General features: G+C 37.3%; 1 protein-coding gene across 1 annotated transcript in view; it reads right to left on the bottom strand.

The window, feature by feature from the left end:
* Positions 1-330: 330 nt before the first annotated feature.
* The window catches only part of LOC122100114 (serine/threonine-protein phosphatase with EF-hands 1-like), a 29,981-nt gene continuing 14,491 nt past the window's right edge, over positions 331-15,820 (bottom strand). The window contains exons 7-15 of the mRNA XM_042670531.1: positions 15,179-15,215; positions 14,130-14,279; positions 12,519-12,656; positions 10,321-10,506; positions 9,125-9,267; positions 5,966-6,072; positions 3,406-3,569; positions 1,947-2,031; positions 331-497 (exon numbers count right to left, since the gene is read on the bottom strand). Of these exons, the coding sequence (XP_042526465.1) occupies positions 331-497; positions 1,947-2,031; positions 3,406-3,569; positions 5,966-6,072; positions 9,125-9,267; positions 10,321-10,506; positions 12,519-12,656; positions 14,130-14,279; positions 15,179-15,215 (1,177 nt within the window). The remainder of the gene's footprint in view (positions 498-1,946; positions 2,032-3,405; positions 3,570-5,965; positions 6,073-9,124; positions 9,268-10,320; positions 10,507-12,518; positions 12,657-14,129; positions 14,280-15,178; positions 15,216-15,820) is intronic.

Raw genomic sequence — 15,820 nt, 5'->3', positions numbered from 1 at the left:
GGCTCTGTGGGATCTTTTGCAGTGTTTCAAATTTGCTATCTCCTAAAGAGACCTCCGAGAAACCAATGCTAAGTTCCAACACCTATTTCTTACTGGTAATGAGTAGGCCCTAACACTGGGGGCAAATTTTAACAGCTAATATTTAACTTATTGACAAGAACAGTTGGTAAAGGACTTCCAATATTCATATTGACTCTGTTTGTGGTGTGAACTGGAGTCTACTTTTCGCTTTCATTAACTATGGATTTTGAATATTCTCGAAAAGACTGCAATTTTGATTCCAACAAGCCTGAGAGGAACCTTCATTTAAAGTTAGTAAACTTGGGCGTTTTATGTATTCAACTTGTCATGTTTATGCACTACATAGAACGTCTTAAAAAATTCATTTAAATCCATTGTGTTGGCAAGCTCATCAACTTGAAAGTCATCAATACAAACACTGTAGTGAGAACTGAAAATTTTCCACATGGCCAAAAATGTTTTCATGGAGATTAGGCCTAAAAGAATATAGGAGGGGCTGGGAAGGTGGCTCAGTGGTAGAGTGCTTGCCTTGCATGCATGAGGCCCTGGGTTCGATTCCTCAGTACCACATAAGCAAAAAGAAAAAAAGCCGGAAGTGGCGCTGTGGCTCAAGTGGTAGAGCGCTAGCCTTGAGCTGAAGAGCTGAGGGACAGTGCCCAGGCCCTGAGTTCAGGCCCCACGTCCGGACCCAAAAAAAAAAAAAAAAGAATATAGGAGAAAGCATTGAGTGTTTATTTAAATACCACCTAAGGGAGGGCCTTGGAAGCCACACTAAATAGTATGAATTAGAAGCTCTCTAACATACCAGACAATCAAGATACTGAAAGAAAGAGAAGAAAAAGGTTGTAAGTGGAAGAAACAATGTATCACTTTTAACTACTAAGAATCCTAAGATTATTCTAAAGCCACCAAGAGAAAACTCAAGTGAAAAAAACAAGAGAGGGGATAAAAACTATAGGATTAAATGTGGTATGAAAACCTTTCAGTCAGGTGCCAGTGACTCATGCCTATAATTCTAGCTCCTCAGGAGGCTGAGATCTAAGGACTTCGGTTCAAAACCAGCCTGTGAGAACTTCATCTCCACTTAACTACAAAAACAGCAATAAAAAATGGAAGAGGGTCTGTGGCTCAGGGATATCAGCGAGGCCCCATGTTCAAATCCTAGAACCGGAGTGCACACGCCTACATTCACACACACACACACACACACACACACACACACACACACGCAAATTACAAAACCTAAATAAAATTCAAGTATGATAGAAAGATGGCAGATCAGAGAAATATCAAAGCAGAGAAAAAAAGCACGCTGGAAGTCAGTAAGAGAATTCCAACCAATAGTCAGTTGCCTTTTAAAGTCAACAATTAATCTTAATGGATCAACCACTCACTGTTTGATGCTTTTTGGTGTTCAAATATCTCTGCAGCAGAGGAATTTCTGATTTATATGTGTATGCATGGTTTCACACACAATACTGGAGAGGGAACCTAGGGCTTCATGCATTCTGGGCAAGCACGCTACCACTAAAGCTTCATTTCTAGCTCTGATGACTGCCTTTTTAAGTTTGAGAATAAATGTGCATCAGAACTAAATACATAGTTTCCAATGTCTAAAATAGAACCACAATTCTAAGAATAACTACGAGTAACTAAGATTTTAAACTAGAATTACATTTTCATCCCTGCTGGTGATTTATAAATGGATCTGTCCCAGTGAGACCAATGGATACACAGACTTATTGTAGAACTCTGTGTTCTTAAATTTGTGGCCAAACTAAAACATAAATAATGTTAAAGTTTGTCATTTCAAGTTTCATCAAGTTTGGATGAAGAATGAAATAGGTAAAAATAGAATTCTGATTTTGGAGAAACAGACTGCTTTGCTTTATTTTCTACTACTGAACTAGTGAAAGTGTACTTACCTGAGTGATCGCAATGAATGAGATTGAATATTAGTTTCAGATCAGATCGGTACCTGTACATAGTTTCAATTAGAGGCGTTTTCATCTAAAATAAAGATTTTTTTTAAGTGTTAAAACTTTAAGAATTAAGGACAGAGATCAATTATAGCAATTGTAAAAAACACAAAACATCCCCACCAACTTCTCCTTTCCATTTGTCTTGTCCCCTTCTTTTCCTCTCTCTTTTCTCTCTATGTGTATTATGGTAGAAATAGAACCCAAGATCATCTTGTATCCCTATTCTCCAACTGAGCTATACAACAAACCCACCAATTGCAATGATGGGGTTTTAAATCAAATTCAAGGCAGCAAGCTTTCCTTTGGCCCAATCAATCTTCAATCACACTAAGGAGCTTGTTCTTGTGCTCCTTAGGAGAACAATGTAAGGAAGCACTAAATAACAACTGCCAATGTTTACAGAAAGCTTGTGTGGATTATTTCATTTGGTCCTTTACAACCCTAAGGAATAGGAACAGATTGTTTGTTCCATCCTACAGACAAGAAAACATGAGAGACAAATAACTTTACCAACAGTCATGTAGCTATTACATGAGATTTGAGTCTCAGCATTATCAAGCCAATCCCTATGATCTAAATCACTATGGCAAAATGGCACTGAAGTGAAGTTAAACACCTCCTTCCTGGGGATATTTTAGTTTCCAACCATACCATTTTATTTCTCTTCTCTGTTTTTCTCATCAGTCCCCAAATGCTCACAAGTCCTAGCTCCAACAAGCTCAGTGTTATAATTAATTGCTGATGAAATGCTCATCAATAGGGACTGGAATCCAATTACTCTCCCTGAGATACTGACATTTTAATAAGGTACCATACATTTTGAAATTTTTTAATGCATAGACTGGGTTCGGCAACTATTACATGGTTAGGAAATATGTGAAGTATTTCAAATGTGTGTGGCACAAGGAAATAATGTCACATCTGGACAAAAGTTAAAATAAGCAACTCAATGGCAGCGATGGGAGGGAGGGACTGAGTGGGAAAGAGGGAACAGCTGACACTAAGCAAAAGGAAAGAACTGTACATATCACCTGATGTGGAAGAAATAACTATTATCAAAGCTCATAGAACTCAAACTTTATAGACCACAATAAAGACAATTTGCAATCAATAAAATCACAATAAAAAATTTTCTATAAAAAAAAAGAAAAAAAAGTTAAAATAAGAATCCTCTATTCAGCATGGGCTTGCTTTCATTTTCCATGTTGCTCATTCTAGAGAATACATACATTTCCTAAATAGGTCACCATGGAGACACCTACCTTGGTCTTGTCTTTGCCTGCCATTCCCATCCATTACATGAGACCAGCTCTCAACTTTTCAAAGCCTTATGTTGCTTAGAGCTTGTCCAAAGTGTGCATTTCTTACAGCCAGATTTTATCTTATAACAAGTGATACTTACTTTTTCCGGAGAATTTTCGATTTTGACATCCTCAAAGCAAGACATGTAGTCAACATTTCCATCGCTGTCTATATTCACCAGATGTGGACTAAGAGCTCTCCAAGGCAAGTTCAACCCCAAAGTGTTTTCCACAGTAAAAGCCCACTGGGCTACTGAAATTTTTCCTGACAACAGCACAAAAGCCCGTATTATTTGTATAGAATTTGAAAGGAAACATGCAAGCTATCAGGTACAGCCAGAGGCCTAGCTTTGGGTTTGAGACCAGGGAACAGGCTGTTTTTCATGATCTGTCCTGAATAAATAAAGACAGGCTTTAATACTCCACAAATTTTACCTTTCCTGTCCTGTGTAAGAAATCTCATTTGGGATATTTGGGCTATGTTTCTTTTTTCTGATTAAGGGGGAAAAGTTATGCTTATTATAGAACATTTGAAATCAACAGAAGACATAAAATATATATGTGCATACACATATATGTGCAATTTTTATTTCTAGTAATATGCATTGCTTAGTTTATTCTGCTTGCTGTTAATGGAGTTATTCTGGTTTTGTTAGTGGATTCATGGTGTTCTTATATAGTAACTATATATAGTAAGATTTGACTATCTCTTGGATTCTTTTGCAATTGAATAATCTATCAATCTACTATTGTGTCTTTCTAGCAATATATGTATATCTGCTTGCTTTTAAGAATTCATTTTTGCCATTGTAGCTTTAGTCTAAGTGCACATATGTGTGGACTTAATTTTAATATTACTTCTCTTTACTATTCCGAAATTTTCATCAGTTCTTGGATACTCTCAAGCACTCTTATTCTTATGTTCTATTCTCTCCCTAACACATTGATTAGATGTTTGCTAAACTTTCTCATGTTGTTCATATCTCTTTTCAGTTCTTTGATTCTGTTGCTCTTCCTTGGTTTGGTTTTGTTTTTTTGTTTGAGGAGGGGTCTGGCAATCTAGACTCACTGTTTCAAGGCTTTCTCTTTTTTTGTGTGAATATTGATAAGCAAGCAGGGCTATGCCCTAAGCCCTTTGGTTTTTATTTTAAAGACATAGTCTTCACACAATCCTCTTGCCTCTCCTTCCCAAGTAGTTGGGATTACATGCATGTGTCACTATGCCTAGCTCTCACTGTTCATAATGCTTAATCTTTTTTATTTTTGTCGGTCATGGGGCTTGAACTCTGGGCCTGGGCGAGAGCTCTATCACTTCAGCCAGAGAGCCACTTCTGATTTTCTGGTGGTTAGTAGAAGAGTCTCACAGATGGTCCTGCCTGGGCTGGCTTCGAACCGTGATCCTCAGATCTCAGTCTCTTGAATAGCTAGGATTACAGGCATGAGCCACCAGCACTAAGCCTTTTATTTCTTTAGATAATTTATACTTTGTGTTTGATGATCCCAACATCTTATGGCATAGGGGAGCCAAACATCATGTTTTTTTCTAATGACTCTACTTATGTTATTGTTTGTAATCTTCGTAGGTTATGAGAACATGAGGGTTGATCTTAAGTTCTTGGATATACCAGTGCCTAAAATTAAGAGATATTCCCATCAAAGATAGATTTCTTTGCCAGGGGCATTGAGAGTAGAGACAAAATGTGGAAGTCCAATGCAACTATCCCATCTTTCTACTGTATTGGAGTTTGTTCACAGGATGAATCCATAATTATATTAGCAATTGTCACAGGATAATTCAGCTTTGTGTGCTTGTTTGTTGCTCCATGCTTCCTCATATGGTTAAAATCTTTTTTTTCTTCTTTTATTTTACACTAGGTCTCATTATGTCAGACCGACTGTCTGACCCTCTCCATTGCCAGGATTACAGGTTTGTATCACCATGCCTTGCTCAAATAATCTCTTGTAGGAATGGTGATGCAGCCAAAAGACTGACCATACTGTGAAGCTGATAAATTAGTTATAATTCAGCATCTCCCAGAATCAAGCTAGTTATTAATATTCTTCTTGAGGTCTAACTCAGGAATGTTATTCACTTTGAGTTAAAAGAGGCTTACTGAAAAGAGATATATGACTCTTTTGAATGAATATTAGATTAAAAGAGAGAGTATGTTTATACTGGAGCCTGAACTCTGGGCTTCATGTTCATCACTCAACAATCTTTTTTCTAACAGAGATGAAAAAATGAAATTCCGGGGGCTGGGAAGTTGGCTCAGTGGTAGAGCGCTTGCCTTGCGTGCTTAAGGCCCTGGGTTCGATTCTTCAGCACCACATAAGCAGAAAGAAAAAAAAAGCCAGAAGTGGCGCCGTGGGTCAAGTGGTAGAGTGCTAGCCTTGAGCTGAAGAGCTGAGGGACAGCACCCAGGCCAAGAGTTCAGGCCCCACGACCGGACCCCAAAAAATAAAAATAAAAATAAAATAAATGTACAGGAAAGAGCTTAAAATTACCATCATTGATGCAGGAAAAAAGCATAAAACCCTGAGTTCAAATCCCAGTACTGTCAAAAAAAAAAAAATGAAATTCCAAGGAAGCAAAGAAAATGAAAACCAATCTGTATGTAACCTAATATTCTAAGAAATAGAAGAACTTTATAATTTTATCACCTGATTTACTGTAGTCTCGAAGATAGAAGGCAGATATGAGGTCAGATCTTCGTGAAATTATTTTTGCTTTTAATATCCGGATGGCATTTCTTTCCAAAGTATGAATCCTGTAGGAAGTAGAACAAAATTAGGTGGAAGTTACATAAATTACCCTGGTATGTTCTGTTACCATTCCCCACTTTATAAATTAATCACCTTAATTTATACATATCAGATCACTTTTCAGTGCACGTACACGTGTGTGTGTGTGTGTGTGTGTGTGTGTGTGTGTGTGTGTGTGTGTGAGAGAGAGAGAGAGAGAGAGAGAGAGAGAGAGGGCATGTATCTGCATAGATTTTCTGAATTGTTTTCCTAAGTATCCCAAGCTCATCTGGAACTCACAATCCTATGACTTCTGCTTCCTACGTGCTGGGATTATAATCTCCCATTTTACACCAACATTTTAATGTAAAAATTTTATAATACCCATGTTGGTGGCTCATGCCTGTAATTGTAGCTATTCAAAAGGCTGAGATATGAGGACTGCGGTTCAAAGGCAGTCTGGGCAGGAAAGTCTGTAAGACTCATCTCCAATTAACCACCTAAAAATCAGAAGTGGAACTGTACTCAAAGTGGTAGAGCACTAGCCTTGAGCAAAAAGAGCTAGGGACAAACCCTGAGTTCAAACCCCATGACCATCACCACCAACAACAACATTTCGTGTTACCTCAATTGAAGTGGAAAAGCTCTCAATAGTCAGTCATAGACCTTCATTATCATCAGCTGTACTTAAATGATTATGTGATCTGTTGAGTGTTTCCCTGCCCTGCAATTATGAAATAAACAACCCCAACAGCAAATGGTGCTAAAAAAGCAACGTAAAAGTTATGGTAATCCTCCCAGGCCAAAACGGGCTTACAATGTAAGTAAATTAAGTGACAGAGTGAAGTTTTTAGATTTCTTGAAAGGCAGTGTGTCGTTAGTGGAAATTGCACAGCATCTGGGAAAAGTGAGTCAAGCATCCACAGTAGAGTACTGAACTCCATACTCCCTGAGCATTCACAATGTTTCCTAATGGTGGTTCCCTAGATGGTACGAGGGATATCAAAGGTCTACTGGATAGAAAATCCCAAGGAATTCACTATAAACTAATAGACCAAATCAGTATGTTCATTAAGATTGCATAATATGAGATTCATACATGAAAGTCTCTAGATACTGGAAATGAACAATCCAAAAAGAAATTCAGAAAGTAGCTCTATTATAGCACCAAAAGAACGTTTCGAAAGAAATTTGGAGGGTATATGAATGGGGAGAAGAAGTGGGGGAGAATGTAATAACAAAATTCAATATATATCCCACAAAATTAAGAAAATTGAGGGAAGAGGTGGGGGTGGGAGGAATGGGGGAGAATGATGAGAGAATGACATTGATTAAGATTCATGACATTCACAAACTGCTTTCTTGAATGGCAACTCCTTTGCACAACTATTTAAAGATAATAAAAAACTAATACCACTAAACTCCATAAAAACTCCACATCAAGAAAATTTTTAAAAAGAAATAAATTTAACAAAATTAGTCTCAGATTTGTTTATGAAAAGTACAAAACACTGTTGAAGGAAATTATATGTAATCTAAATGAGTTAAACAATATTCCATGTCCACAGATTAGAAGGCTTACTATTATTGAGGTGGAAATGCACACAAATTAATCTACAGATATAACAAATACCCTAATAAAATTGTACTTGGTATTATTTTTTTGCAAGTTGACAAGCTGATTCTAAATTCATACTGAAATCAGGACAGTCCAGTGAAAGGATCTTTGAAGGAATTTTAAAGTTCACTACACATCTCTTAGTTTTAAAACATTACATTTAGTATCCTTCATCCAAAAAACATGACAACAACAATATTTTAGATTTCTGGGATTTTTAACATTTTGGAATATTTCATAGAAATATGTCCATTTTTAAATTTAATTTGTTTGGTTCTTTTACTTTGAGCTCTATGTGTTTCTCTATAGGTAGGAAAGATTTTATAGTATTGTTTGTAAAAGAAAACCTTGGGAGAAATGTGTTGAATATTTAGCTTCTCCACAACTGCTATGACACATATGTACAATGGAATATTATGCATCTAGTAAAATTAAATAGGTTTATGTATCCTAACATGAAGTGATATGCATTATATAATACTTATGAAAAAGTCATTTTCAAAATAGAGGGTATAACTACTTTTTTGTGTGCTGCTACTGAGGCTTGGATTCAAAACCTGATGTTCTCAACTTGGCTTTTCTACTCAAGGCTGGCACTCTACTATACGACCCATGTCTCCCAGGTTTTTTTCCTGGCTAACTGGAGCTAAGAAGTCTCTTGGATTTATCAATCTAGGCTGGCTTCAAACATGTGATATTCAAGATCTCAGCCTTCTGAGCAGCAAGGATTACAGACATCAGTCACAGGTACCACACAGGATGCAATTAAATCTATCTTTGTGAAAAGATACACGTATTTGTCTCTTCATATTAGATAAAGAGAGTTTTGTCTGTTATGCCTACTGCTATGCCCAAACTTGTACCTACTAAGACAGTACCTGCCACGTATGAAAGGCTCACAAGCTATTTTGAACAACAAATTAACAATCTTTTGGCTACTCCTAAAAATAAAAGGACAGGAGAGGATATCTCTTGTATTCATGCTAATTACTTATGAGAAAAGGGATTGAGAAGAGTAACAGGTAATTAGCATTTTATTTATATTTATTTTTTTCTCACTTATTAATAATAAGCATAATGGTTTTGAAATATATATAAATAAAAAGATAATGTTTCAGGAAAAAGGTTAAACAATGAAAATATTGAAAATTTTAGTCATATATATTTCTGGATAAAGAAAGCAAAAGACCAGATGAGGTAGAGAGGGTTGAGGTAGGGTAGAGAAGGTTGTAAGTAAAGGGACAGAGTGAGGATGAAGGCTTTTGTGTTATACTTCGCTACACTTATGAGTAATGGCTTCTTATGAATTGAAAATTGTCCCCTGTGCTATCCAATATGGGTACGTTCACCACTTGTTTGTGTCTTTGTTGATAACTTGTTTGTGTGGCTACTCAGTCACCTGGCACTGCTGTCACATGATCATTAATATTTAATTCTTGGCATTCTTAGAACATACACACCTTTGGGAAAGATGGATTAGACATGATGCCCCAGCTACTCGGTATTGGAAAAATCGAAGCATCATGCCATAAGCCAGTTTGATGTAAGCTCCCCGGTTGCTACTGTCTTCATAATAATTAGAGGCAGAGAAAACTGTAATTACCTAATTAAAGAAAAAGAAGGTAAGCCTCAATAAAATGAGTTCTCAAAGGTCATTCAAGAAAGGCAAAAACAGTTCAATTCTTTAAAAGCAAACAAAGCTCACAGTGCCTGCAAATTATCCAAGTGTGACATGACTTCCACTGGAATAAAAAGAAAGCTTGTCACTCACTGTCTCCAGGATACACAGATCCTAACTACTCATCCAAATTCTCATTGTATGAACAATTGAGCAGGTTCAGAGCCCCACAAAACTAGAGCTTCAAGAGCACAGAAATAATGTATGGACTAAGGGTCCAGTCACTATCTTCAGATGGAACTCGCTGTGAACATGGTAGAAATGACAACCGGTATTCTGGCCCAGTTCTGTGCTACTGAGCACATCACTTCAGATAAGCCACCATGTTTTCCACTTTCTCATAACAAAGAAATCTTACATTCATCTTGCAATGTTAGTATTAGCCCAAAATAAGTCAATAGAATTAAGGAAAGCATTGCTATGGAAAGAAGTGCTATCCAATCTGGAATTCATTCTTATTTGCTGCTGTTCACTATGGAAACAGAGGTAGCCCAGGACACCACTTCTAGCCTTACTGACACCACTGCAGGGGGACATCAGACTCCACTTCAGTGGCCGTCTCTCAACTGACCACGAAGAGCAATTTGTGGGAAACTGCCTCATCAGCCAGTGGAAAGAACTGTGTTTTGGGTCTTCTGTTCTGCACAGGGAACATGCAAAGAGGGGCTTCACTGCTGAGGAAAAGCAGTGGGAAATTGGTTTACAGTTAGTATAGAATGAACTTATTCTATACATGTATGTAGTGTCATGTAATAGAATTTGTTTCTGGGACAAGTGAACATCAGGAAATGAATCAAATCTTGCTTGGGATATAGTGACAATGAGGCTCCTTCAAGTAATCTAGGTGAAACCTGCAGTCTCTAGTTTCTGTTTATCACTGAGGAAGGTATCCGCTCCTGGGCTTCTAGGTCAGACAAAACCAACTGTGCAGAAAGCACTACAGGTGGGTTGAGGGTGTCACCAGTGATGGCAGCTCACCTTTCCATCATGGCAGATATCATACCCATCAGGCTTGCACTCATGAGATCTAATGATCATCTTCAAGTGGTATTTATTAAGAAATTTGGCAGTAACATCTGGTCCAAAGTAGCAGCCCCCTCCTCGACTTGTGTTTGGATAACAACCATTCTTGCCTTTGGGATCACTCCACAGAAGGTCAATAATCTTGGGACAATAAAACCAAATTAGGCTACTACTTACAAATAAGTCTGTCTTGCCAGATTCCAACTTACCTTCCAGAAATTTAACCCAAGGTTCCCAAAGAATATTCTCCATTCTTCCCTCAAAATTGTTTCAGACACTTTTCTTCCATGTACTCTTTCAAGCATAATCATAATGCCCTTTACTACCCCTACTTATCTTTCTTCTCATCTCCAATAACCAGTTTAGCAATGACCATATACTATACTATACAAGGTGGAAACACTTGATACCTGTAAAGATTCAGTGCTTGATTTTTCTTTCTTTGCTCTGAAAAAAATCTAACTTTTTACAACTGATGAACAAAAAGTTATTTTATCTTCAACGAACACATACTAGGGATCTCTGTATGTGTGTGTGTTTGCATATATACGTGCATTTACACAGTACTGGGGCTTGAATTTAGGGCCAGGGCACTTCCGCTTAGCTTTTTCACTCAAGGCTGGTGAGCCACACTTCCATTTCTGGCTCTTTTGGTTAATTTTTAACTCTGGGCCTGGGCGCTGTCCCTCAGCTCTTCAGCTCAAGGTGAGTGCTCTATCACTTCAGTCACAATGCTACTTCCAGTTTTCTGGTAGTTCATTGGTCTCACAGCCTTTCTTCCTGGACTGGCTTTGAACCACGATCCTCAGTTCTCAGTCTCCTGAGTAGTTAGGATTATAGGCATAAGCCACCAGTGCCTGGCTCTTTTGATTAATTGTAGGTAATAGTAGTATAAGACTTCTTTTTCCTTTACTTTTTTCTCTATTTTTTTGGTCACAAGACTCAAACTCAATACCTGACACTTTTGCTTATTGTCTGGTACTCTAACAATTGAGCCATGCCTTCAAAACCCAAGGTTGGTATTTCTTTTCTGTTCCTCAGACTTTTCTGTCTAGGCTGAATTCAAACCACAATCCTCCTTGAATTTCAATCTCCTGAGTAGCTATGATTACAAGCAGCACCTGGCTCACATTAGGCACTCCTGATATGCTCATAGAGATATGTTTTACCACTTGATATATTCTATCACTTGAACCATGTCTCTACTTGGTCTGTTCATTCAATGGAATATGATTCACAAAGAAAAAGAAATAAAAATGTTGACACATGATACAGCAATCAGGAATTTAAAGAATACCTTCCTAACTGAAAGCTACCAGACAAAAGAGTCCATGTCCTTTACATGTCCATTTCAATAACATGCACAGAATAAACAAATTCCTAAATAAATAAATGAATAAATTAGGTAGTGATTATCTAAAAATGGTGAAGGAAGTTGATGGAGTTGAGCGACTGCTAAAAAGTATGGAGTTTGTGCCAGACACTGATAGATCAATCCTGTAATCCTAGCTATTCATACAGCAGAGATTTAAGGATCTAGGTTCAAAGTCAGTCCGGGCAGGAAAGTCCATGAAACACTAATCGCCAATTAACCACCAGAAAATTGAAGTAGAGCTGTGGCTCAAAGTGGTAGAGTGCTAGGCTTAAGCAATAAAAGCTCATGGATAGCACCCAGGCCCTTCGTTCATGCCCCATGAGTTCCCAAAGGGGAAAAAAAAAGCATGGAGTTTGTTCTGGGGTGACAAAACTGTTATAAAGTTAGATTACAGTGATAGCTGGATAGTTGTGAATATACTAAAATCTACTGGATTACTGGCATCAGCACAGATTTTAGCCCCATGACCAACAACAACAACAAAAACAAAACATCAACCCCGTGGAGCTGTGGCTCAAGTAGTAGCACTAGCCTTGAGCAAAAAAAAACAAAAAACAAAAAAAACCCCTTAGGAATAGTTCCCAAGGCTCTGAGTTCAAGCCCCAGGACCACCCACACACACACAAAGAAATTTGGAGTGACTCAAATGGTAGAGCTAGTGAAGAGATAATAGGATCTGGCAATAAATGTAAAGTCGTTTTAAGTTATATTGTAAAGGACAACAGCATCTAAGCTGGTGTTTTGTTTACTACTCTGGAAAAGACTTTTGATTACCTACCTGTTCCCATTCTTGCCTTGGTAACAAATCAGGCGGGGAAATGGTGCTCCCTGAGGTAGTAGCTTCTTCGTCTGAATCAGTCAAGTTAGTCAATCGGTTTCTGCTTGCTCCCAGTGGGGGCATCAGAACAGATTTTAGCTACAAAACAAATATGTGCTTTAATCAAACCATCTGCTTATTGGGTTGCATGCAGACACTTCAGTACCAGATGGGACATGTTCATGTTGTTGTAATTCAGCCGACTGAAAAGCATGGTCCCTTTTTCCATTTCTTCTACTTCCTATATCTTATTGAACCCCTAAAGGTCTATATAAAGTAGGCCTGTAAAATATTGTGCATTTTTCAATTAGAGACATTTTGCTATAGGTCAAGATTATTTTACAATAGAGTTTGTAAGTGATCCCAAAGGCATAGGTATATAGGCTAGATATATTCTTTTATGTTTTACTTTTTTAAAAAATTAAGTAGTTGTACAAAACGGTTTCTGTTCAATATGTTTACTAGTACAATGTATCACCTATCTGTTTCTCTGAGATTCAGGTCCAGCTCTAGAGTCCACCTGCCCATTTTTGTAGGAAGATGACTGACAGTTGTGAGTGGTAATGGTTCAGGTTTTTCACTAAGACCATATACCATCATTAGCTCCACGGCTCCTCATCCTCATGTGGCATTTCCCTTTGTACCTAGACTAGAGGCTTCAGCTTGACTCTGGTAAGGGAGAAAGACAACTCTGGTTCCCCTGTAAGGCCCACCCAAGGATCCCTACACTATACGTGGAAGCTTTACATGTATCACATAGACACATTCCTGAGAGGCTCTATACAGGCTCCTGTTCTGCTTCTGCTGTACTTAATATGATTATTTAGGATTAAAATGTTTCAATAATTATCCCAACCCATTTGAAATATGGGAGAAGTCATAAAATTTTGATATAAATTGTTAGATAATCCTATGTACATGAGTCACCTAGTATAATCAAATTGATAGGGACAGAAAATAGAATATCCATTGCTGCAGCTAGAAGGTAAGGAAGAATGAAGTTATTGTTTAATGGGTACAATTTCAGCCTAAGTAGTTAAAAAGTTCTGCATATTTACAAGGTAAATGTATTTAATGCAACTAAACTACATATACACTTAAAAATGGTTGCAGTAGTGGCGGAGGGAAGGGATAGTGGGACATCAACAAGGGAAGGAGTAAAATTGATCAACAAGTAATCTACTCATTGCCTTAGTCATGTAACAGTAACCCCTCTGGTACAGCATAATTATAATAAAATAAGATTTAAAAATGGTTACAGTAGTAAATTTTATGTTAGATTTGTACAATATAAAGGTACTGAGATTTTGTTTTAAAGATCAGGATTTTTCGCTTTTAGAAACAATATGTAATGCCAACATTTCTTCATTCTTCCACTTTCATTATGATTTGTTAAGAAACTTTTTCCACCTATAGAAATTACCCACTTAGTTTTGTATCATGCAAAGATTTTCTAGGAAAATCTTTGTATTTTCATAATTACAACAATCACTAAAACATAAATCAATTCAAAATGACAAAGAAGCATATACTCCATTTTTTTTAAAAAAGATCCATGCAAATACTACTTACTTTGCTTCTTTGTATTCGGTTGAGTAAATTCAAGTCTGTGGACTCTGATATCCCACCATGTACGACAAGAATTTGTTTGTCAATAATTGTACCCACTGGGAGCCAACTGTAAACTTCTTCCAAGACTTCCAAAATTTTTCTTCCGTGTACCTTTAAGTAAGAGCTTGAGTAAGTTTTGATTTACTGACATATCTCATTTTGAATAGTCAAAATAAATGGACCAAACAAACAACAGTTTTCATATCACTCAAAGGATGTCAGCAAGCAGTTAAAAACCAGCTAACATTTAATAATTACATTTTAATCCTTTATTTATAACACTTTGACCTCTTAAAGCCTTGACCATCCTGAAGATGAGAATGTCCTTCCCAGAGATAGCTAATAGGAATAAGATAGGAATAGAGTATGCAAACCTATCAATTCAGGCTACACTTCCAAGGATCGCTTTATTGAGTTCTTCATGTCAGTGGCTCACCCCTGTAATCTTAACTACAGGAGGCTGAGATCTGAGGATCATGTTTCAAAGCCAGCCCAGACAGGAAAGTCTGTGAGACTCATCTCCAATTAACCACCAGAAAAATGGAAGTGGCATTGTGGCTGAAGTGGTAGAGTGCTAGCCTTGAGCTGAAGAGCTGAGGGACAGCGCCTAGGCTGAGAGTTCAAGCCCCATGACCAACAACAAAAAATTCTGCTTGGGCTGACTTCCTATTGCCTCATGATCCTCATATCTCAGCCTCCTGAGTAACCAGGATTACAGGCATGAGCCACTAGTACCTGGCTAACAATCATTTCTTCGTGTATCTGTTTTACCATACCTGAGTAAAACAAAATCAAGGTGGATACCTTCAAATCAATGGGCTATGTTCATATCCTTGCTGGAGCACACACAAAAGTCAAAATTAAAAATTTTTGAAAAGTCTCTATACCATGACCAGGGCTTCTTGCTGTGTTTCTATTTTATTGACAGATTCAGAATAGCACATCATTACTGGCTCTTTTTCACTTCTATGTATCAACAACAAAAATAATGCAAAAAGTATGAATCTTACCTTGTATTTATGTAAGACTTCTTTTGAGAAACCATATCTAAAGAAAAAGAAAATGAGAATATTATTGTTGATAACTCCTACTCATCTGTGTCATGCAAAAATGGGGAACCATCATGACATTTACTAGCACCAGCACTAGGAACACAAGAAACTAGACTTCAATTGGAACTACTACTTACCAGTCTTACTTGGCATGATGGGAAAAAATAAAAGAAACTATATTATGTCCCTACTTGCAATCAGCTTATAGGATACTTGGGGAAAGGAAACAGATTTTCATGAAACAAATCATAAGGCAAATTAAGAAATAGGTGGTGGTGTAAAGTTATTAAGTGTTTTGAGCTGGAGAGAGCTGTGTGAGCAAAGTCTTTTTCTACACACCAGAAAGTGTAGATCAAATGATGAGAGAAAAAGACAAGATTGAAGAAAACAAAGGAAAGCCTAGAAGATAACTATTTCATTATTTCTTTGATACAGGCCATGTAATAAATGTTGCTGAATACCAAGAATTTCCTAATAGAAATAGTGAAAGGAAATTTTTTCATTTACATTTCCTTGTCTTAGTATGTACTCATAGTACCCAACATGCTAAAGTAGGTACAAAGCATGCACACTCCACATTTTCATACACACCTTACCCTG

The sequence above is a fragment of the Dipodomys spectabilis genome, unplaced genomic scaffold, assembly GCF_019054845.1.
Source record: "Dipodomys spectabilis isolate Male_0828 unplaced genomic scaffold, ASM1905484v1 ptg000564l, whole genome shotgun sequence".
NCBI lineage: Eukaryota > Metazoa > Chordata > Mammalia > Rodentia > Heteromyidae > Dipodomys > Dipodomys spectabilis.
This window is presented reverse-complemented; position numbering and strand designations above follow the sequence as displayed.